This window comes from Oryzias latipes, chromosome 9 (genome assembly GCF_002234675.1).
Source record: "Oryzias latipes chromosome 9, ASM223467v1".
Taxonomy (NCBI): domain Eukaryota; kingdom Metazoa; phylum Chordata; class Actinopteri; order Beloniformes; family Adrianichthyidae; genus Oryzias; species Oryzias latipes.
Genome location: NC_019867.2, coordinates 26,006,777 through 26,029,867, shown reverse-complemented (window position 1 = coordinate 26,029,867; position 23,091 = coordinate 26,006,777). Strand labels below are relative to the sequence as shown.

General features: G+C 40.4%; 1 protein-coding gene across 1 annotated transcript in view; it reads right to left on the bottom strand.

Annotated features, from left to right (window-relative positions):
* Positions 1-22,601, bottom strand: part of LOC101171498 (electrogenic sodium bicarbonate cotransporter 4-like) — a 39,436-nt gene extending 16,835 nt beyond the window's left edge. Inside the window, exons 1-13 of the mRNA XM_011479568.3 lie at positions 22,471-22,601; positions 16,195-16,256; positions 15,255-15,467; positions 12,625-12,754; positions 10,958-11,118; positions 9,970-10,122; positions 9,275-9,388; positions 8,159-8,214; positions 4,519-4,676; positions 4,340-4,427; positions 2,463-2,617; positions 2,079-2,207; positions 44-218 (exon numbers count right to left, since the gene is read on the bottom strand). Coding sequence (XP_011477870.1) covers positions 44-218; positions 2,079-2,207; positions 2,463-2,617; positions 4,340-4,427; positions 4,519-4,676; positions 8,159-8,214; positions 9,275-9,388; positions 9,970-10,122; positions 10,958-11,118; positions 12,625-12,754; positions 15,255-15,467; positions 16,195-16,255 — 1,593 coding nt within the window. The 5' untranslated portion in view covers position 16,256; positions 22,471-22,601. The remainder of the gene's footprint in view (positions 1-43; positions 219-2,078; positions 2,208-2,462; positions 2,618-4,339; positions 4,428-4,518; positions 4,677-8,158; positions 8,215-9,274; positions 9,389-9,969; positions 10,123-10,957; positions 11,119-12,624; positions 12,755-15,254; positions 15,468-16,194; positions 16,257-22,470) is intronic.
* Between the last annotated feature and the right edge of the window lie 490 nt (positions 22,602-23,091).

Here is a 23,091-nt window from a genome sequence, read left to right as displayed (position 1 = left end):
CAAGTGAAAGAAAAAGAGCTGAAATTCTTTGCTGTCCCCTTACCTGGTAGTTGTCAGTAGCATCACCAAGGAGGCCTCCGAAGGTGATGGCATTGGTGATGCAACCCAAGTAGATGAAGAGCACAGCAGAGATGGACTGAATGTGGAAGCCTTCGTAGAAATCACTCAGCAGCCATGGCAATTTTCTCTTTATGTCCAGGTACAGACCTCCACAGAAACTATCAAACAGCATAAACTGTTAGGATGCTTCCCACACTGTTCCTCTGCATCTCAGTTATTACCTTCTACATGCATTGGAATGTTAAAGTGTGTTATTTTCCCTGAGCATATATAGTGGCTGATTTGAAGTGTACAGCAATGTAATGCCATAACACAGTGAAGAATAATAACACATCAGATAGTGACGGAAAGTGAGCATAGACACCTTCTTGAAAATTTGTAAAAGGTTTTAGGCTTCTATCCTCCTGACTACCAGAGGGGAAATATATGTATATATTAACATCCACCAAAAACTACAATTCCCAGAGCCCCGCCCCTTCACATTAAATATCATTAAAAAGCCCCACATGTACTCTGTAGATACCAAAAAGAATTAATTCAGTAGTACGCAGTGGTTGGGACATTTCAGGTTTAGAAATGTCCTCTTCAATGGAAATATTTGCATTGTCGGTATTGTAGGCTATGTTAAAAATGTCTCTGTTTTTATTCTACTAGATCAGAGGTCTGCAACCTGACGCTCTGGAGCAACCTGTGGTTCTTTTATCCCTCCATTGTGGCTCTTTGGCCTTAAAGGGAAAAAAAAACTAACAATTTGTATAAATAATGGGTTGGTAGTTTGGGTTACACTGTTTTAGTTCAGATTTGTCAATAATTTATAGATTTTAAACTCAACAGATAACTGAGCAAAATGATGGGAAAATGTTTACTCTACTGTTAAAGGGGTTTACTAGTGGTAAAAGCGTAAAACACACATTCTGATCTTCTAATGAAAGACACTAGTTGCTGTTCAGAGGTAAAGAAAAAGTAGATACCCGTATTTTCCGGACTATAAGTCGCCCTTTTTTTCATAGTTTGGCAAGGGGTGCGACTTATACTCCGCAGCGACTTATATTAGAAATAAATTGAAATAAATACATTGTTAACCCTCCTGTTATGTTCATTTGTGAAGAACAGAGATGATGTTCCTGGGTCAATTTGATGTATGAGGTATGTTAAGTGTTAAGAGTATGTTAAGTGACTCAAAGAATCAGCAAACTTTTTTTTTACAGTAAGATCTTGAAGGCTAACAACATAATATTCTATTTTCCAATGATTTCATAGATTCAGAAATGCAATAAAAATGACAACTGTTTCTACAAATACAGGATGAAAACAGAGTATTAGTTGGCCAATGATGCTTCATGAAAAGAATAAATAAATAAGTTTGAGAAAAAATTACTGTGAAATTATGAGATAAACAGTCTGCTATGATTGTGTCATATAAGGTTGTGAAAGTTAAAATGCGACTTATAGTCCAGTGCGACTTATCTGTGTTTTTTTCTACTTTATAATGCATTTTTGGGCTGGTGCGACTTATACTCCGGTGCGACTTATAGTCCGGAAAATACGGTATTAACATTTAAATGGAAAAATGAGGGGAAATAATTGGACTCCACACCTATGCTGTCATTGGTGTAATAATAGACATACAGTAATAATAGAAAATGCCATGTTTGACTCGACTTTCTTGCTATTTTATTTAAGTGAATCTGCTGCAGATGGAGGATTTTAATAAACAGAGGCGTCATCTTATTATGAAAGGAACTTAAATGTGATTAAAAGTACACTAAGTAAAATAAATAAATTTGTTTTATTTAAAATATATAACTTTGTAAAAATGTAATACTTTGCAAATGTTTAAAATGTGCATTTTATAAATAAAACATCACAGAAACATCAAAACAGTGTATTTAAAAAAAAAGGTGAAGTGGGATTTTACGGCCAAGCAGGGTTTTGCTCAATAAAAGACTGGACCAAATGGCTTTTTTTAGCAGTAAAGGTTGCAGACCCCTGTCCTAGTCTCAGCTTGGAGTACCCACCGTCCAGTGAAGGCCAGTTCCTCGCCAAGCTCATGCTGAACTGGCATTTCTTCATCCTCAGAGAGACCTCCGCCTCCTCCAGCTGTACCGTTCATTAGACCCACTTCATTTAAGGAAAACACAGATTTCCTGCAGAAAAATAATCCCAAACACACTACCACGTCAGACGCAGCTCATGCTTGTAGACTTTTACTAGCAACAGAACTCCAATTGTAAGCGACCCTGAGCTTTTTATTTGTACTCAGGAATGAATTTATGGGTTTGATAATTCTATACTTTAAACACAACAAGAACATATTTGGCGATCGGTGCATATATGCTGCTCAATATGCTTCATCACTGGTAACAACTTGACTCTGTGTGCAGTTGGAAATGAACTGTGACCTTTTTTCCGCAGAGGGGACTTTCTTTGGAGGTTCAATGCGGATTTTGGGATCCCATTCTCCAGGTGGAAGCACAATCACTTCATCTAAAAACTCGTCTATACCGGCAATGAGGTCCTCCCGGTCCCTGGCCTTGTAGGCCACATCACTGAAGAGCTGAGAAGACAGATAAAGGTAGAGAATTTTACCTTTTTATGTCTCACATATCACGCTAAAAAACGAAACAAACAACAAAAATAAAACAACAAAAGCTCCTCAGAACTTTTAAATGAGAAGCAGCTGGAATCCACAGCATGAGGAAGAAAAACATTTCTCCAAGAACGCTTTGTGATTCTTGTATTGATTTTTCTCCTTTCAGCTACAAAACAGACCCAACTTTATTTTGCTTTGTAGATACATCACTGAATGGATCACAACCTGTTCTTTATTCTGAAAATGCGCCTTAAAAACCCCATTGAAATGTGAATGATACAGCACTGCTTTACAACATATAAAATGTAAACATGAAACTAAACCAAGTAAAGGCCCGAAAAAGACTTTACATTGTATCCTTTTTACCTGTGAACAAGAGAAGAGCAGCTACTGTGGGTCAGACAGAAACTTAGTGAACATTTTGCTTTTTGTTGGCCAATCATTACCAAAACACTGAGGATCTCTGTCTTTAATCCTTTTCCTTCTTCAGTTTATTATTTGGTATTTAATGTTTCTATTTTAAATTCAGTTTTTTTATAAAGTATTTTGTCTGCATCTGGTTCCTGGTCCGGATCCCCTATGGTTCTACTTCTACTGCAGTGATTGCAGCTGTTTTTTTGTTATTGATTTTTCATGGCTTGGGCTGCTTGTTGTCAGGTCTTCCAGTCGTTTTTGCTTCTTTTTTGTCTTGTTTTGGTTTGTCATGCTCTGTCCTGTTGTGCTCTAATTGGTTTCCAACCTTTTTCTGTTTTAAGTCATTTGCTTCAATTTTATTTACAAGTACATCTTATGTATAAATCTGAATCCTGTCTCCTGCATGTGGATCCTCCAAAACCACTGACCCTCCAAGCACTTGTCCGAATTCCTTCCCTACTCCTTCATAGTGCACTGTATAGTGCGGTCGCCATTTTGGAGAGCTGTCCAAATCCACAATCAGGGGTTGCCACAGCGAATCAACTTTCATTAATTTGCACAGGTGATTTGCCAGAGATTTATTAAGGCAAATGTCCTTCCTGACACCCTCCCTGTATTTTATTCAGACTGGGGACCAGCACAGAAAGTAGTAGAATAGAAAATAAAAAAAATGTTTTTTGTTGAAATTCTGACTTATTATTGTTCACTAGAAGGTAGTTTTCAGTCAGAAAGGTCAAAGAGAGTTTCTATGTCTTGATCCAAGTCTGAATAAATAGTTCCTTCATAGTAAAGGTAAATCTCACTTATGTGACCAAAAATAACAAGTCTTAACCAGTGATTAAATAGATTAAAAAGAAAAAAGGGAAGATCTATCTGACTATCAAGACAGATGACAACGTACACATTCTGCTAAACACAATGTCTTTGTACAAACCAGCATTCTCATCCTGATTCTCCTAATATCCCACATTTGGCTTGAAGCCTAGTTATCCAATGGGGTGATTATTGAAATCACACGCAGGAAAAAGCACAGTACTGCCATTAACAAACCACATGACTCATTAACAGAGACCCTGATCCTCACTGATGTTCAACAACCAACATCCTTTTGGAATAAAAATAATGAAAATCATAAGTGGCGTTCTACTCTGCAAAACTGCACATTTCATCTGAAGACAGGAAAACCATTAACAGAAAATGACAGGGATGGGTTTCCTGGGACAAGGACAGCAAGTCATGGAAACATTTTAATAAAAGTTGTCATCCACTTACATCATCCACCATTAGGGTTGCTATAGCCCGTCCGATCTCATTATATGACTTGGCCTTTCCTTGGGGTCCCAGGAGAATAAATAGGAATCTGAGAAGCAGAGAAACGACTGAGGAAGGTTCTGGAGATAAAGGTATCAGCGGGTGCTCAGGGTGAGGGGGCATCTTGCAGGTGATCATACCTGGTGGGAACAGGGACCTCCGTTAGACCTCCCAGCGTTGTAGCTTGGGCCAAGCGGACAAAGGCCACAAAGGGTTTGTTGAGAAAATCCACTTCTCCCACTAAAACATTAGAGGCTTCGGCATCTCTGGGAATTTTCTTCATGAATTTATTTCTCAACTGCAGAAAAAGAGAAGAAGGTTACACATGCACTATCATGGTCATAGTTAATCAGAATGAGTTTTATTGTAATTTGGAAAAAGTTTTTCACCAAATGTATTATTTCTGCAATCTTTTTTTTTCTGTACTTGTATCACTGATCGGTCATATTCTTAAATCGGTTTAATTTTCCAGAATGCTTTTGGTGTTAGTGCTTTGATATATATGACAGGGTATTGAAACAACAGCGTTCCTGGAAATTCTTTTTCCCCATGGGCTATTTCAGGCAGCACTGAATGTACACTACTTTGGTAGTTTTATTGAGCTCTGTGAGAGCATTGATCTCTGTGATGAATCTAAAATATGGGAAGATTTCATTATATCAACATGTCCAATTCAATTTAGACTCTTCGTGTTTATCTATAAACTAGAGATAAACTGTATTTTCCACACCATAAGGGGCGCTTAAAATCATTAATTTAAACAAAAAACAATGACAGTGCTCCTCGTAATCCAGAGTGCCTTTAATATAGATTGATTCTGGTTGCGTTTACTAATGTTGAAGCAGTTTTGAGAGGTACAGGACACTCTATCCCTATTAGGGGATAACATGTAGCGGTGATGAACTGCGTTTTTCATGTATTACTAACAGGGTTGGGAGTTAGTGTAGTCACTGTACCGTTTGCTTTAGTGGCATCTGTCTGGTTTTTTTTACGTGTCGCAAACAAAGTTGGGAGTCATCGGTATTGTAAATATACTAAGGTGGCTAATTCTTCTAACGTGTTTAACATGTAGCAGTGTTGGACTATGTTTTTTACATGTTACTAACAAGGTTAGGAGTTATCGTCACACTAATAAACTTTGTTTTAGCCGTATGTTTTTGTACGTGTTAAAAACAAGGTTGGGAGTTGCAGGTGCTTTGAATATGCTGATGCAGCTAACGTGTAGCATGGAGTTCAGTGCGCCGTATAATCTGGTACATAATACAGTACATACATTTTCTCTTTACTGTTTTCTTGGTTGGCATAATGTGGAGAATAAAAACTACTTAAAGGGAAAGAAATAATCTATCAAAACTAAAAATGTAGGGCAACAGGACAAAATCTTTAAAAATGCAAACAAAAATCCATATCTGTGGAGAAACTAGGAAATTTAAGAAATTGGAGATTAACATAATTCTGATGCTATTTTGTGTTAGACAGATTATTTTATTTTTACAGTTAAATTTAATTTATTTTTCTTTTCCTTTTTTGTCAAGGGAGATCAGATTTTCTATAATGTAGACTCAGAAAAAATGAATAGATGGTAGTATCATAGTCTGTGGATAAATTGCTGTGAAACTGAGACTTTTGATGTTGGCTTTTTTTGCTTCTTTTGTGGAGTTGTATGTTTTGTCTGAAGAATGTGTGAGGTACATAAATTTACACCACACAGTCCTTTTTCGTATTTTTTATATGCATTCCTCCTTCCTGAATTATTTTTAAAGACAAATCTAAAGAAGCTAATCTTAAACTGTCAGCTGCTAATAATTCGGACTGACAGAGCAGTTCTAACACAGACCAACAAATGTTCTTCTAAACTAACAAGTGAATGCAAATGACCGAGAGAACGGTGGCAGGCTAACCTGACCTGTGTGGCTGCATGTTGAGGTGTGGCTGATAATTGAAGCGAAGCGCCAAAACACTCAATAATGGAAAGCTTTGTCAATAATTCGCAGCCTGGATCTGTGGCTGCATGTGAGAGCAAAACACGAGGACTGGACTATTAGATCAGATCCGTGTTCTTCCAGTGCCAGCTCGATACGGGCACAAAGAGGCACGCACAAGAGTACACAGTAACCAGCAATCACTGTAGGTCACAGCTGCATGGGAACACATGCAGCTCTTCATTATTATCCACACAGATACTCATAACTGGAGTCTTTGGAACTGGGAACCCACCAATAAATCTGCACAACAAACAGATTTCATAACCCCATCCTAGATATTTTAAAACAAACACAGAACGTACAGAACCACTTTATTCATACAATAGTCCTCCTGGCCAGTGATACGTTATCCTGACCTGTTTGCTTTAAAGCTTAGCTCAGTCCCTGAAACATGCTCCTACATGTGTGCTGGATTTGAACCTCACTGCTGCACTGGCTTGGCTCACGAGTAAGTTTTGTGTTTTTCTATCAGCTGCTTTCACCTTGAGGCATAAATAAAGCACTGACAACGTTTAGGGATGAGGGTTCCTCCACTTTAGAGACTCGTCAATTAAACTCAACGCGGTTTTACAGGGACATGAGATTTTAATTGTTTCAATAAAGGGAAGCAACCGGGTGGAAAATGAGTGTGTGCTGTCTTTTACACTTTTACACACGGTGACAGAAACAAGACTGAAACCATTGTAAGGAGTCAGCCGAGAAGCCTCACAAGCATCTAATGTATTTCTTTCAAATATATTAAATGTCATGATCAACTTAACCCTTAGTAGTCTAGGGACTTTTTGAGCATTTTTTTTTGCATTTTCCAATTTGCTCTAATAATTTTTCTTAAAAACTGTTTTTTGTGGCAAAACTTGATATCATTTTTTTTTTAGTAAAACCCCAGCTCCTTTTTCTAACAGACATATATCACACAGTGATTCCACAATCAATGGGGGACCTTTCTGTGTGGAGTTTGCATGTTCTCCCCGTGCATGCGTGGGTTCTCTCCGGGATCTCCGGCTTCCTCCCACCGTCCAAAAACATGCTTCATAGGTTGATTGGCAACTCTAAATTGTCCATAGGTGTGAGTGTGAGAGTGAATGGATGTGTGATTGAGGATATTCTACCCTGCGACAGACTGGCGACCAGTCCAAGGTAACCCTTGCCTACGCCCAAGTGGCCGGGATAGGCTCCGGCAACCCCGTGACCCCGAAAGGGAATAAACGGTTAAGAAGATGAATGAATGAATGAATGAATGAATGAATGAATGAATGAATGAATGAATGAATGAATGATTCCACAATGAACCTAAAAACATCCACAAAAAAACTCAATTCCAAGTAGAAAATGTTGTCATCTTTTTCTGCAAATATTGACATCAAGCCGTTTTTATGTTCTTTAAAACATATCAAACATGTAGAGACAAAATAAAAAAGTGTAAATCCACATAGAAAGCAAAGAAAAGGTCAAAACTATGTCAAAATATGTCTATAAAACCAGGCAAAGCTCAATTCAAAGTTCCAAAGAGTTGTTGCAAGGGGTATCCCAATTATCGGTTTGTTTTAAACCAAAAAATAAAAAAAAGTCTAAACTTTTTGAATTCTTCTTGATAAATTTTGAGTGAAAACTACAGTATACTAATGGTGGTGGTGGGGGTTCAGTGTCATTCCTGCGTCATTTTGAACAGCCGATATGATTGGCAAACTCACTTGTGAGTTCAGAGACCACTGAGGGTTAAAGAGAGATTTTTAAAGGTTTTGTGTCATAAGGTACAGTGAACTTTCACTTCGCATAAGCAGAGGGGAGGACTTACTTGGTCTGGGCTGGGAGCATCTGCAATATCGTTCATGCTGCGACTCTGAGCGTGACCTGCAAGGCAAAACACTTTTTAAGGCCTCATGTCTGCACATTTGATTTAATTTAATTCTACATCATTTTTTATCTTTCAATATCTGCAAACAGTAAATATAGTAAATAGTCTTAAAAATGTGCGTGGGGATGCATGAATACGAGAATTTTGAACGCGGAAGCCCAACACACGCATTTACACGGATATACTTAGATTTCTCATTATAAGCGGCCGTTTGAACGCGTGTTTCCGAGGTTGGTGTGAACGTAGCTCAACAGTTGGTTGCAACAATGACTTTCAGTTGCACAGCCTGCAGCTAGCTGGACTACTTGTTTCCTACTTTGCATAATTCAAGAGGCAATGGACTAATAGTTTAGTTAACTGGCAGTCTGTTTTTCAAATCCACAGGGCTTTTTTTTTTAAATGAAAAAAAAAATGGTGGTTTAAACAGTTTTTTTATATTAAAAACATATTAAGATAAAATAATTGATTGAAAAATACTTCAAATTTAGATGAAACCTTCAAAAGAAGTCCAAAAAAATGTGTCTTCAGCTGCTTTATGAATCATGCAAAGATCAATGTGAGCTCCAATCGAGATACTTTTTAAAAATCACACGTGTCTCTGTGCTTTTTAGTAAATTAGCTTCTTCTAAAACCCTAGTTTGCTTCAATTGGCTTTGAACTGGAAGACTTCAAAAGTCGTACAGTTTCACAGTCAGCTAGAAAGAAGATTTTTTGTATTATCCTGAAACAGTGAATGGATAGCATCAACAAATCTGTGTGGTTAAGGAAATGCTATACGCCATGAAATTCCTTTTGATGTAGCAGATGGTGGCTCCCTGGAGTTCATCTTTCTTTACCGACTTTGTTAACCAAATACTTGGGGGGAATAAAGTAAGAAGATACAAGAATCACAGCATTCATGAAAAAGGTGGGTGTCAATCAGATCATTGAAAATCTGGGGTGAAATAAAACGGCTGAAGAAACTGGAAATGCTTTAGGTTTGGGGACTCAAAGATTAATAGTAACTGCTTTCAGTGGAAATTAATCAAGCAGTTCATGATTTGAAACAACACTCACGCAGGCGGCCATAGTTAGCAGACTGATTTTTCATCTGAAGGTCTTCTGTGGATCGGTTGAAGTTGGCAGCTTGCCCCTGACCTGGCCCCGGGCCTCGTGAAGGTACGTTTCGATCTGATAGGGAAGTGAGGAGGAAAACAGACAAACAGCAACAGCATAGTTGGAGGTGATGCCTGATGATTTATTAAGCACTAAGTGTCCTGCCTTGATGAGATGTGGAAATGCAACAGAGGTAATTAAGTCATGAAACATTAATGCATCCCCCGTGGAGGATATGAGCCCTGCTGACTACAGGAGAGCGTGCCGTCATTCACCAAGTGAACTAAATACATGCATTCTCAATTTGTGAGAGGCATTAAATTATACACCAAGCTAAGATAAACCAACCACTTACATAGAAAATAGTTTGATGGGGTGAAAATTTTAAATGTGTTATAAAACCATGCTGGCTTGCAATGGGTTTAGCATCATCATACAGTACAGACCTTCTTATTCAAATGAATGGGACGGTGTGTCTAAACTTTTGGTCTGTACTGTACATTCAAATATTTCCTAACAAACAATAAAACAAAATGATCTCTAATAACATTTTTAAGGAGCTGGAGGTTATTTCTTAGAATTGATAGCCATATTGTGATCACTTCTCCTTCTAACAGAACACAATGACCCTTGATAGAAGGTGAAGGAATACTCACTGCCAGAAGAACCGGACTTGCCCATGTCTGCCAGTGAGCGGTGAATTGGTTTCTTGGTCTGATGTCGATGCTTTCTCAGCAGTACAAAATTGATCTTGTCTCTGAGGTCAGGAGATATCATGCCTTCCTCTATCTGTCTCTCAATTATGTCGTCTGTAAGTAAACACATGCATTTCACATGAATTCTGCTGTCAGGAGAGCCTGCTGCCACTTGGAAAGCTTTCCTTTCCCTTTTTTTGAGATGCTGAACCATTAATGCCTCACAGGTGGATACGGCCTGTCTGTGGGCAAAAAAAAGGCAAATCCGTGCCAGGCATACAGGTGTTTATTGTAAAAACTTTAACAGTAGGTGAGACGTAGGCTTGTCGTACGTAACCCCCCCCCCCGAAACCTCTGCACAAGGGACTGATTCGTGCTGTTCACGTCATAAGTGCGCTTTCCTTGTTTGCAGTCTGACTGTTACAAATGAAGAAATTTGACAATCAGATTGTATTTTGTGTGGGCATCCTATGGGGTACCTACAGGCACTTATGTATCACCAGCACACTCCATGCCCGGGTCACTAAGGAGCCAGTGCCCCCAGCTAACTTACTATTAAAGTGGGAGTTAAGGGCACCATACAATAGCATCACCCCTGTGTTATAAGTGCGAATAACCTAGATTATCTTTACAAATACTTAATGATGCACTTACAGTACCATATACACAAAAATACGTTCCTTTATCATGACATCCCTTAAGGTGGCCACACAAGCCTCAAGGGAACTGAAAGACACATCTTTAAAGATGCGGCCACAAAGATGCGGCCAGCTACCGTACGGGTCAACCCCCTGTATGGGTGTGACTAAGGCATGAGCTATCTGCCAAGATTCTGTATGACAAAATCTGTATTTGCATGACCAGCCGCTGTAACTTGGTCGTACAGTGGCACCTTGAACCAGATTGGTGAATTGATCAAATGTGAGGCGCATAAACATGAACAACTTACCAACTATTTGGGGCAGTGAGTAACCTTCCAGATCCAGAAGCACAGTTCCTGTTTGAATACATGTCCTGAGCTCAAAGAGACTGTGCAGGGACAGCGTGGACACGTGGGGCTTGCTCCATCTTTCTCCTCCCTCCTCGACCTTCTCCTCAAACTTCACCCACCTAAAAGCAGCAAAACACACATACTAAAACACACAAAAAATGTCAAGAATACACACCTTAAAAAAGCTATTGGTTATTGGTTTTACAAATCTCATTGACAGTACCAATTTAAACAACAAAACAAATGTGTGGTTAAGCCAGAGCTTAAATTGACCCTTTGTTTGACACAATGATACTATTAAAGACGTACAACTCTTTTCTAAAAGTAATTGCCATCAGCCTACTTTACATTAACATTGATCCTTTTTATTTGTGTATGCGAGTAAGTATGTGTGGGTTACTGTGTTATATAGTTTTAATGTTCGAAGAGGGGTTCATATTTTCCCCTCTTGAGGTGTACTTCTCTGAACCCCAGTAGTTTAAAAATCTTTATTTGTTATACTGCTATGAATTGGATTGCCTTTAGTCAACAAGTACAGTCACACCTGACATGAACCGCAACAGCAGTTGGGATGCAACCAAACGTCTACAGTAAATGCCCTGCATATGGACAGACAAATACAACCCTATGCAGACAGAATGTAGTCAAGCAAGACGCTACAGAGCAGTTACCTAGAGCATTTTCAAAACCATCTCCAAACTCAGAAGAAGCCATTGCTGTAGAATGTCATGACCCTTCCCCCAATGAAAGCCTGGTAACTTGCCCACCAGTCTCACATAGTGGTCATTGGGAGAAGGCACCGGAACTCAAAGTCACAGAGAGAACAAAAACAATTTCTTTGTTAAATGGTAGTGTAAAAGTATGGAAATAATGCACAACAGGATTAATTAGAATTGCAGAAATGGAGCTGTGGGTCACCTCCTCTTTGTCCAAAGGGATTTGAACCACTCAAGCTTCTTCTCAAGGCTCTAACACCAGATGGTTCTGATGCGTAAATGTGGTCACAATTCACTACTCTATTAGGGGATGGCATGAACTTGGAGAACATATTTTGCAAACTCTGCTGTGCAACAAAGACAGAAGTTCTAGTTTGTATGTCCCAACCTGGGGTAGGTTGACTTAAATTTTAACTTTCCAAAATGCAATTAAAATTCATGAAAATGACATGACCAGCAAGGGCTGTACAATCAACCAATGAGAATACATCGATAAATATGCACAAAACAGCAAGGGCACCCAGGAATGGTTTAACAGCAATGTGTCCATAGATGGTTGGTTTTGCAATGCCCTTGAAATCCTGAATGAAAAGAAGAGTCAAGACAGGTTTTACTCTGTTTTTATAATTGAGTAAGCCCACCCCTATGTAGGACCCAAACTATGTGGATTAGTAGCTTCAGTAAAGACATCCTGAGACACTCCAGTTTACCCTGAGCCTACACTTGGATCCACAAGCAAAAAGAAGAGCCACTATCCCGCCTGGCAGAGACCTTAGGCTCACCACCCATGACCATTAAGCTCCCAAAGCCAAAGCAGGTCTGAACACCACCACATCTGACTTGTCCATAATCCAAACCCACCACATCACCTGCACAAAGGCAAGGCACAATCCACTCAAGACATTTCACCTGGCAGACTCCTTCCATTCCAGTTCATCTCCTTCTCGCTGTAGAGTGTCCATCTCAGTGAATATCGTTGGTGTGGGCATGTCATCATCTTCTCTAAGGATGTAACGCAGCCGCTCTGCCGCTGGAGACACTGAATGGAGTAGAATAAAGTTTTCAATGCTTTAAAAAAATATAATGACTTGATGTAATTGTTGGACAGGTTCAACGATACCACATGTAGGATTCTCACAAAGGACCCCAGAAGTCTGACAACACAGCTTTACGTATTTATTCCACCAGTAAGAAAAAAGGAAAAGGGAAACTACAGACAACTGTGTATGTCAAAAGTGATGTATACTACCCCCTAAATATTAGACCTTGGCCTCTAAAACATGGTTAAGTGGCATCAAAAAATTATAAAGGCAAAAAAAAAATAAAAAAAGCTTTCCAGGAATGAACCTAGCACTGCAATGGGGCGGCAAACTGTACCTCACCTTTGCCCGACAGCACGGTAGCTCCAGAATCCCTGTGACCCTCAACAGGCATAAGTGGTTCTAGAAAGGGATGGATGGACTGTTCAACCATCGTTGCACCATTTTAAAAGTGGCCTGAGTAGGACTTTTGTGTTAGAGATTGATGATCTGTCAATGGTCCTAAACACCACTGACCTATGGTCAGAAACTATTCGACATGATGTCACTCTTTCAATCCCCCATTGATCAATGATATTGATGCATTTTATTGATGACAACTATGAGTAAATCTAATGCATGCATATGTTTCATGTCAAGTTGCAAAATATATCGAAGAGAAACAGTTGTATTAGCAAAAGTGTTGTGTTTTTATGATTTTGCTTTCATTTTCACTTTATCTGCATCATCTACATCAACTGGTCTACTTGGAAATTTGGACAATATTTTTCTTTATTGTTGTTGTTCTGGACGTTGTCCCCGAGTTTGCAGCTACATATTATACAAGAGCAAACAGGCTGAAGCATGATGTATTCTGTCTTTTCAATTGTGAAGAAGTAAAAAATATATTTTCAAATTAAGCACCTCCTGCAGGTGCTTTTAGAACATAAATGGTCTCCTTTGGTGCTGCTTTTGAAGATCTCCCTTTTATACTTTTATACAGTAGTTTTTGGTCTAGCCTGCAGCATAGCTGGAGGCCCCATGACGAAACACAAACTACCCTGGAATTGTCAGAAATTAGATCAGTGAGAATGACTCCAACTGTGACAAGTCTGCTTGGTTCTTAACTCAATGTTAACCGAATTCACTGTACAGGGGGGGGCACAAGGGAGAACAGCAGTCAACTGTAATGCAGTTTAGAAAGAAATCCACAAACCACTGTTTAATGTTGTGCATCTTGTGGCCCCAAAAGAATAACTAAACTGTTTTGGGGATTTGAGCTTACATTACTAAACTGGTTTTAAAAACATACAGTGAGTCATGCATTAGCTATATTTGTGTCAGCTGCGACTTTGCATTAAGGATCTTCCTGTGCACGCTCTGTGGACGCACACATGGATCAACCTTTTAAACTTTGAGGTAAAAATGAAGACAAAGAGTCTAAAACTATGCTCACACCAACTTTACGTTCAAGAGGCAACTTCCAATCCACTGGAGTTTTAAACTAGAAAAAGTCCTGCAGGACTGCTGCTCTAAAGGTTTTTGGAGTTTTTCCAACATTTTTCTGTTTACCTTTCTTTGTTTTGTTTCAATGGAGCACATACGACCTGTTGCTGGGATGCCATTTTCCAACATTTATCCCTGACTGCAGAAGAAATGAGTGCTTTTAAATGGAAGAGAAGTGTTGATCCATCACAGATTTGCTACCATGCCTTTTTTTTCTGTAGTAATGGCTGTCTGTGGAGAGCCACGGGTGGCCTGTTAGCTGTGATGGTAAGTGGCTTTGAGGTAAATCCAAACAGTGTGGCTTTTTCTAACCAGGGTCCTCACAAATGTGTGCTGACCAATCAAACAAAAACACAATTGATAAAGTGAAGTAAAGTAAGCTTGAGCCATGACACTTCAACCAAAACATAATTTTTTGATAAGATCCAGAAAACTCTGAACTGTTTTAACTGAGAATCTTAATGTCAACACGGCCGATGATGCAAAATAAACAAACCGTGTCCTGAAAGGTTTTTGTAAATGTCTTTTTTGGGTGACACATCATTATGTAGCTTCTGGTGGACTGCAATTAAACAAAAACAAAAAAAGATCATTTAGCTAAAAGCAAAGTGATCATTTTTGCCTCCTTATCAAAGAACTATTCGGTCATGACTGAATTTGTTTGGGACATTTAGTTCTGCTCGTTTTTTGTCAAAATCTTTTTTATATTAGTTGGAATTTTAAAAAATTACAACAACATGCAAATGGCTTCATAATAAACTTTGAGTATTTTTATTTTTTATAAGGTAACGTAAAAGACAACAATGTCTTTTATAGTTTCTTTATTTTATTTTAGTTCTTTATTTGTTTTTATGTCATAAAAGCATGTATATTACAAAGATTAATAAATGAATTAAATAAAAAGATGTGAAATGTTCTGAGTCTGGGTTGGGCTCAGTTGGTAAGGCAGGGTGATTTGAGGAGGTTTTTATTCATATTTGACCTTTTTGATTGGCTGCTTTCTCTCACACTCACTTGTGCGGCTGATGTCGTGAAGGCTCTGTTCATTTGAATCCATGAGTCCTTCCTCCATGTCTACTTCTCGATAGTGCTCTTGGTTGTGGTGTCCATGGTGGCCGCGGTGCCTCTCCGTGTCAGAGGCGGGAACGTCTCGACTGGAGCGCCTTCGCCTTCGTTTACGTCGGTATCCTCGGGAAACAGGGAGGCCAATATAGATGGACTGATGGTCTGTGGAAAAACAGCAGACAGGCCTCTAAAGTGCTTTTCTGATATCAAACTTAGCAAATTCTTCCTCAGAAGTGTCAGTTTAGATTTTTTCCAGACAATTTGCTTGAGCAATTCTAATACAAGTAAATCTAATGAATATTTTAAAAACCCAAAGGAGCTGTCTTTTGAATGCTGACTCCCCTAAAAACACTTTCAATCAATTATGAATCAAGGCTCATGTTATCTTATTAACAAGAGCTTCCTGTTTATTTGAAATCCCTCACTTCCTCAACTTGGCTCACACAACCCTTGTTTAGCAGCAAAAATTTGGAAGAAGCGAGTTTGATCATCTGGTTGCAATTAAGACGGTTCCGTAAAATTGATTTCGCACACAACTCTGGGTGGAATAACGGCACATCAGGGAGATGCAAAGCAATATTGGATGTGCTCAAAAGCAAAAGAACCTAGTCAACAGCATGAAGGCCCATTAATATGCATGTAGAACTCTCTCATTCCCTAGAATGCATACAAACTCTTTCAGCACAGTCTTCACCTGCCATTTGCAGCCTGTGATCAGCAGTCACCCACTCAAACTCTCAGAGGAAATTAGAAACAAAGTAGCAAATTAGAAATGACGAGGTTTTATGATAAATCAACCCCTTGTGGAAAATTCAGAGGACGGATCAGGTTGTAGGACTTATGCTCTTGTTTCCATTGTGCAATAGACTGAACTGGCGCACAAACTCACCCTCCTCATCTTCATAGTGAAGGTGGGAGGAGACTCCCGCGATCCTGTCGTCACGTTCCATCCTTTCAGATAAAACAGAAAATGACAATCATCAAGCAGATGACGCACAAAACATTTTGAGATCATTATTTCAATATGTGCATTGTATGCACAGTGTGTTTGTGCATGCAGTGGCATCAGTTTATCTCAACTAAGTCCTCTTATGAATTGGATGTGTGCACGTTTGTGTTGGTCACTGGTCTATATGTGGGACAGGAGCCTGCAGCTGCAGCACCACCAGCCGCTGCATTTATTAGCTGACCTGCATGTTAGTTCCAGTGCAAATCAATGGTAAAATAATTAAGCGGGTGGCCAAGTCAATAGAAATGTGCATAATTAAAACGAGTATGAGGGAAAGGTACTGCACGTGCCACCAGGGCACACGAGGACCAGCAAATGTGCTGCTCTTACCTCATGAAATGAATTTAGAATAAAAGCCATCAAGAATAATAGCTTGAATGTTTACTCTACTGTAATTATTTTGTTTTGTGAAATTAAAATTTACTATCCACTTTTTCACACTTATGTAACTTATTGGCCAATGACTTTTTTAAATGAGTTGGATTATGTGTTCTTACTTTTTACTTTTGTTTTGTCATCACTGTTTGTGATGCTTTTATTTGTATTTTTATTTATTTATTTATTAACGGTATATCCTGTGACTCTTCGCTCTGTGGTGATATTCATGAAAAATAGATGACAGCGTTTCTGTTCTTTACATTTTTAATCCTCAATGTTCTGATAATGCTTTAATATGGGGAGAAAACAACTCAAGCTTTGGTTTAGAAGATTGTTCTTGTCTTGAAATGACATCATAAAGGAGTTGCTCATTATGTTAGTATCAGTAAGTTTCAGATTCACTAAAGCCAGACTTTTGGTTTACTTTGTTCTGTTTTGTTTCCAGTTTGTAGATTCTTTCTGTGTATTGATGTTATTTTATTATTATTATTATCAAATCCTCTTACATAATTCTACCATTAAGCACGATAGGTGACTGATTAGTGTGCATGCCCTGCTGGTACGCTTAGTTTAACCAGATTTACTGTTATGAAGTTTGAAGATTGCTGCTTTTGATAATGAACAAATATCTGTTCAGAGGCCAAGATTATAACGTGTTCCCTCTCAGAGGTGGATGTCAATGTTTTATGCTTGACTTTAAATAAACTGTTGGGCTCATCAGCAGCAGATTGCAAGTTTAGCCACCAGTTCCCCTACTACTGAGTTACCAAAACATTGTTTTCATCCTCTAGATAAACTATTGTCTTGATGGGAAAAGCTAATTTGAAGATAGAAATGAAGTATATTGTGTTTGGAAAAAAAGCAGAGTATTTCTGTGTTTGGTCTTTTTAGAGGAGCTGGTGAAATAGTTCAAGCAAAAGGCAAAAAAATATTACAATTTCTCCATCACAGAGACTCTCTTTGGACCCAGGGGGTTCACCTGGTATCTGTGTGTTTTGTTTATGTTGTCAAAAAACATGGATTTTTTTCTTCTTCTTTTGGGAATTTCTTATAGTTAAAAGAAAAGAAAAAAAACAGACAGAAGTCCCCTTTCCAAATAATTCAGCAAAACATAGAATCAAATCATGTTTACAGCAATTGAGCTGATCACCCTCTTAAGCTTGGGGACGTGAATTAAAACTGTCCTTAAAAATATTTGTTTGTTTTATATCAGAAGAAGTCTCACTAATATGGCACAATCCTTCAAATCTGATCTGTTGTTGAATGACAAACAGGAATTTTTAATTATTTTAAATTCTTTTTTTTATATTTTATATTTAATTGGGAAGAATAAACCATAATCTTTTATTTTTTTGAGTAGGGGAGCATATAAAAGTGGAAAGGGGAGCACAAAAGTTGATTACATTTTGTGCTGATGTTATAATCTGAAAGAGATCTTCCCAAAAGTGGTGGCTGGAGAGAATGTAGCCAAGGTGTGAGGATGACTGTGACAGTGAGGAAGATGAGGTAGACTAGAGCAGAGCAGAGGACTAGTGATGGAAATTGAAAAGGGGTGTGTCATCTTGAATGAGGAAAGCAGATAAGGAGTCTTGGGAGGAGGATGAAGAAGCTCAAGCGAGTGTTAGAAGGAAAAGAATGGCTAAGAAAACTAGGACACAGAGAGGGTAGAAAAGGACAGAGAAATGCAGCATAAAGGGTATGTGAATGTTGTTAATTGTGTTGACAGGTTCCACAAATGTCCATCCTTGGAATAAAGGAGATGTGCAGAGGTGTAGAAACTACAGAGGAATAGTCTTATAATGAAGTTAGGAGTAGTGGAAACAAGACTGAGGTTAGAAGTGAACACTTGTGAGCAACTCTGGTTTCATGCAGAGAAAGAGAAACACATATGAATGTTTGGGCTAAGGATGCTTCTGGAGAATAAACAGGGAAGGTCAGAAGAAGCTGCATTGTCTCTTTGTATCTAAAGAGTCTATGACAGGATAAAGAGAGAGGAAATGTGGTTTGTATGAGGAAATCTTGAGTGACAGATGAGTAAATCAGGAGCAGGTGGAGGTTTGCTGCAGCTAAATAAGAGGATTCCAGGTAGAAGGGTGAAGTTACAGGGAGCAGACGGTGGAGGACTTGAAGTTCTTAGGGACCACAGTCCAGAAAAGCAGGTCTGTGAGCAGGTTGGAACGGGTGGAGGAAGGTTTCAGGTGTGATTTGTGACAAAAGAGTATCTGCAAGAAAATGAAAGGAAAGGTGTAGAAAACTGGGATGGGAGGTGCCATGTTGTTGGTTTCCTTTAGAGACTCTGAGAAGGAAACAGGAGGCAGAGCTGGAGGAAGCAGAGAAGATGTTGAGGTTCAGATGTTGAGGATGGATAGAATCAGGAATGAATCAAACAGAGGAACAGCCCATGTTAGATGTTATGGAGATGACGCCAGGAAAGCCAGAATAAGGTGGTTTGGACACGTTGAGAGGAGGAACAAGAATGGTGTTGGTAAAATGATGCTGACGTTGGAGCCCTAGACTATGAGAATACCATACAACCCTATACCATACAACCCCCCCCCCCTTGCTGGGGGGGGGGGGGGGACAGCTGTTTGACCACCGGGGGACAGTCTACCAGCTGTCCCCAACTTACCCCCTTCCTCATATAACCTCATAATAGGGTGAGGGGGTGGGGGGCTTAGCCTGCGATGAGCCTTGGGGGGGGGGGGTTTACTAGGCAGTGGCCCCCCTCCTATGGTTGTCGTATGGAGTGGGCCCCCCCTCTTTCGGTTTTATTTGCACCTTAGACATGTAGGGCCCTTGGTAGGGGGGGTGCTTGGACATCACTGCCAGCAAGCAGCGGATGTCCTCCTAGCACCCTACCCGCCAATTTTAACCACACCTTAGACATTTAGGGTCCCTTGGTGGGGAGGGTGAGGGGACGTCACTGTGAGTAATCAGGAGATGTCCCCTCAGTGCCCTACCCGCCAATTTTAACTGCACCCCCCTTAGCACACACACCCCTCCCCCCTCAATATATACATTCCAACATAAACACACACACATGCACACACACACCCTCTCAAACACACATACACGCACACACATTTTGCAAGGAAGGTGGGACCTAGGACCATCTGTCCCCTGCCTCTTCCCTGGTGGGGGGTACGGGCCCCTTTGCGACGGCGGCCGTGTCCCCGGGGTGCCGGCTTCCTGGGCCCGGCGGTGCTCTCTCCGCGCGGCGGGGGGGGTCACATTACATCTGAGCCGGGAGTGTTCGTGTCCCTGGGGGGTGGGTTCTGGTCCTTGCTCCTGAGCGCTGGGCCCCGCCAAATTTCCAACTGTGGCCGAGCCTGGTCGGGCCATATTTACAACACCCCATGTGGGCCCTCTTTTTTCCCCGGGGTTCCCCCCTCTTGGGCGGGGGCGGCGGGCCCCTGCCTCGCTCCTCCCTGGACCAACCGTGGGCCGGGCGGATGGCTGCCTGGAGTGCGGAGCGGGTCTCCCTTGGGGGGTCCTGGCTCGTACCTGGGGTTGGGGCGGGGGGATGCCCGGAACTCCTGGGTGGTGGTGGGGTGCTCGTCTGGGGCTGTGGGCGTCCTTCTCCGGTGGGGCCCTGCGTTGGGTTCCCTGCTCTCTGGCTCTGGGGGCCTTGCGGCGGTCCTGCTGGCCCTGGCCTGGGTGGCGGGCTTGGTCGCCCGGGCGGCGGTTCTTCCCTGCCGGTTCCCGTGTGGCGTTGGGGGGATTCCGGCTGCCGCTGCTGCTGCGGTGGGGGTCTTGGGGTGGGGATGGCTGGGCACTCTCTCTCCTTCTTTCCACGTTCCACCATCCATTTTAGAAGAACATAAACACTCACCTGAGCACAGGTGTTAGCTCACCTTTGCACTAACAGTTTGCATGACTGAATGACTGAAATATTTCACACTAGTTGGTTTTAAGGCATAAGTATGCGTGTGAACACTATCTGTTTTGTATACATATCGACAGGTGGACATTTTTTGCAGCTAGCAGGTGTGTTTATAACATTTGAGTGTGTGTGTGGACAGGCTCCGCCCTTATTGTACTACATTTGAACCTTACCATAATGATTAACAACCAGTAAACTTGTTGCTTTACGCTGCTTCATGGTCTTATCCCCCTTCCCCTCCTATTATCACCCCTTACCCCCCCTCTCTCTATCGTCCCTCTCTCTTCTTCCCCTCTTTCCTTTTCCGTCCGGTCCAACACCAAAGATTTTCAGACATGATTGAAATTAATAAAGTTTGTCCTCAATTACAAAAGGGGTTTATCCAGACATACCTTTGGTTTGTCTGAAGATTAATAACCCCTCTTGTTAAAGTAAAATCTGTCCAACACAAGAGGCCCTCAGCTCTCATCTGTCTGCCCAGCTGTTGGACAGGACAAGTTAAAAGAAAAAAAAAAGAAAAAAGAGAATACCAAAAGTGAAGTAAAAGTATTAAAACATTTTTTTAGAACAGTACAAACAAACAAACAAACAAACTCTGGGAGTCTCAAATGGTTCTTCTCAAGCAGTTTGTTTGCCTTGACCCGGGTTGACTGGGCCGATGCCTTGTTTTTGTTCAAATTTACTTGAGCTTCCTCCCCGGAGGGATGAAAGTTCTAACAGAGCTGGTGGAGGACAGGTTCAGCCCAGCAAAGCCTGCTTAGCCTGCTGCTGTGAACGTTTGTAGCTGTGGCTTCCTGCCTCTGTAATTAGTGCTGTCACATCAGTGTCCTTCACACCCAGTGGGCAGCTGGAGCGAGAGCTGCAGGCGGCCACCCTCACGAGCCGATCAATGTGCTGCCTCCCTGCCTCCAAACTTCCGACCCTGCATGATACAGGAGAGGTGCAGGGATGCGCGCACGAGACTGCGTCGTCATGTGCTCTGTCAGTGTGCAAATTCCCACCAGTGTCTGTCGGCAAAATAGGAATATAGCATACTGGCATGAAGAGATGACCTGGACTAATACGTAACTTCTGTTTTGTGGCCTCATTGAACGTCATTTAACCCTTTGATGTCTAAATGTATTTCCAGTTAGGAAAACAAGTCACTAATGTTTTGCTTTAAAGTAGGTGCTAAATTAAGTTAATTTTGGGGCCAAAATGATTGTTTGATGCATATTTGCATCAATAGACGTCAAGGGGTTAGCAAAATAAAAGCTTTTTTTCAGTTTGATTATTGATTGGTGCATCCCCATGCTAACAGAAACAATCTATAAAGACATCCATTTATATTACGAGCTTTCATATTAGGCTACAGTCACAAATAAAATCATACAATACAAAAGTGAAGAACTACAATTTAGTCAGATTGTTTTTGGAAATAAACCAACAAAAATGCCATTTTCATTTGAAGAGTAAAGACCAAATAGAAGCTTCTTTGAGTTTTTGCGCCTGGTTTGATTCCCAGCTGGTTTACAGTCAGCAACAGCAAATGTTTGATCATTTACAAGCTTGTAATTTATCCACAAACTTGATTCAGCGCCACATTTGCATGATAAAAGTTAAACAGACACGCTTGATGCTCAGTGCAGCTGCTACTACAGATATCAGGCTTAAAGGTTTCAGAAGCAGTAATGTTCACTCTTAAGAAGCTGCAACCCTGGCTGTGTGGCTTTAATTGAATCAGCTCTGCCTGGAGCTGCTGGCAGGAAAGATTGAAACCTAAATGCCTTTCCTACTTTAAACCAGCTGACAGGTGGAAATCTGTTCGGAGACCAGTCAGACACACAAAAAAACAACACCAAAAAAACAAGGGCACATAAAGAAAAAAACAGCAAAAACAGTTTAAAATAGCCTACCTGTCTTATTTGTGAGCTTGAATGAGAGGATGGAGGAAAGACTTTTGCTGCTCATGGAGTTGCATCAGTGAAAACATGCCAGTGGAGCTCAAGCAAACAGTTGAGCGACATCAACTTGACAGAGTTGACTGTCCGACTGTTTGTCAGTCTGCCTGTGGCTTTCTTGCTTTATAAGCTGGTCAATACTGAACAAACTGGTCCTGAGCACAGAGCCGCAGGCAGAAACAGTGGCAGCAGGAAGCTGTTTCTGAATATGGTCAGCTGTCACAGCTAGAATATTACACCTAATAAGCAGGTCATTATTAACAACAATGAGGGAAAGTTTAAAGGACATGAGGCTGCAGCTTAAAGTTTATGCAAACATAAGGGGCAAGGGATATGGGAGTAAAAAAAAGCTCTTTCGGTCATTTATGAGAATCCCTGACATTTTTTTTTTATGTGCTGTTGAATTGTTAACTTACCTTGATAAATTGAAGCTATATATATATATATATATTTTTTTGTCTGTTTCTATAAAGAAAAGACCATAATACTATTACTTGAAAAAAACAAATGAAACAAAATGCATTAAGCATCTGTCCCTGGCTTTTTTTGTTTTCTTGCATTGTGCATTCTGCTCCA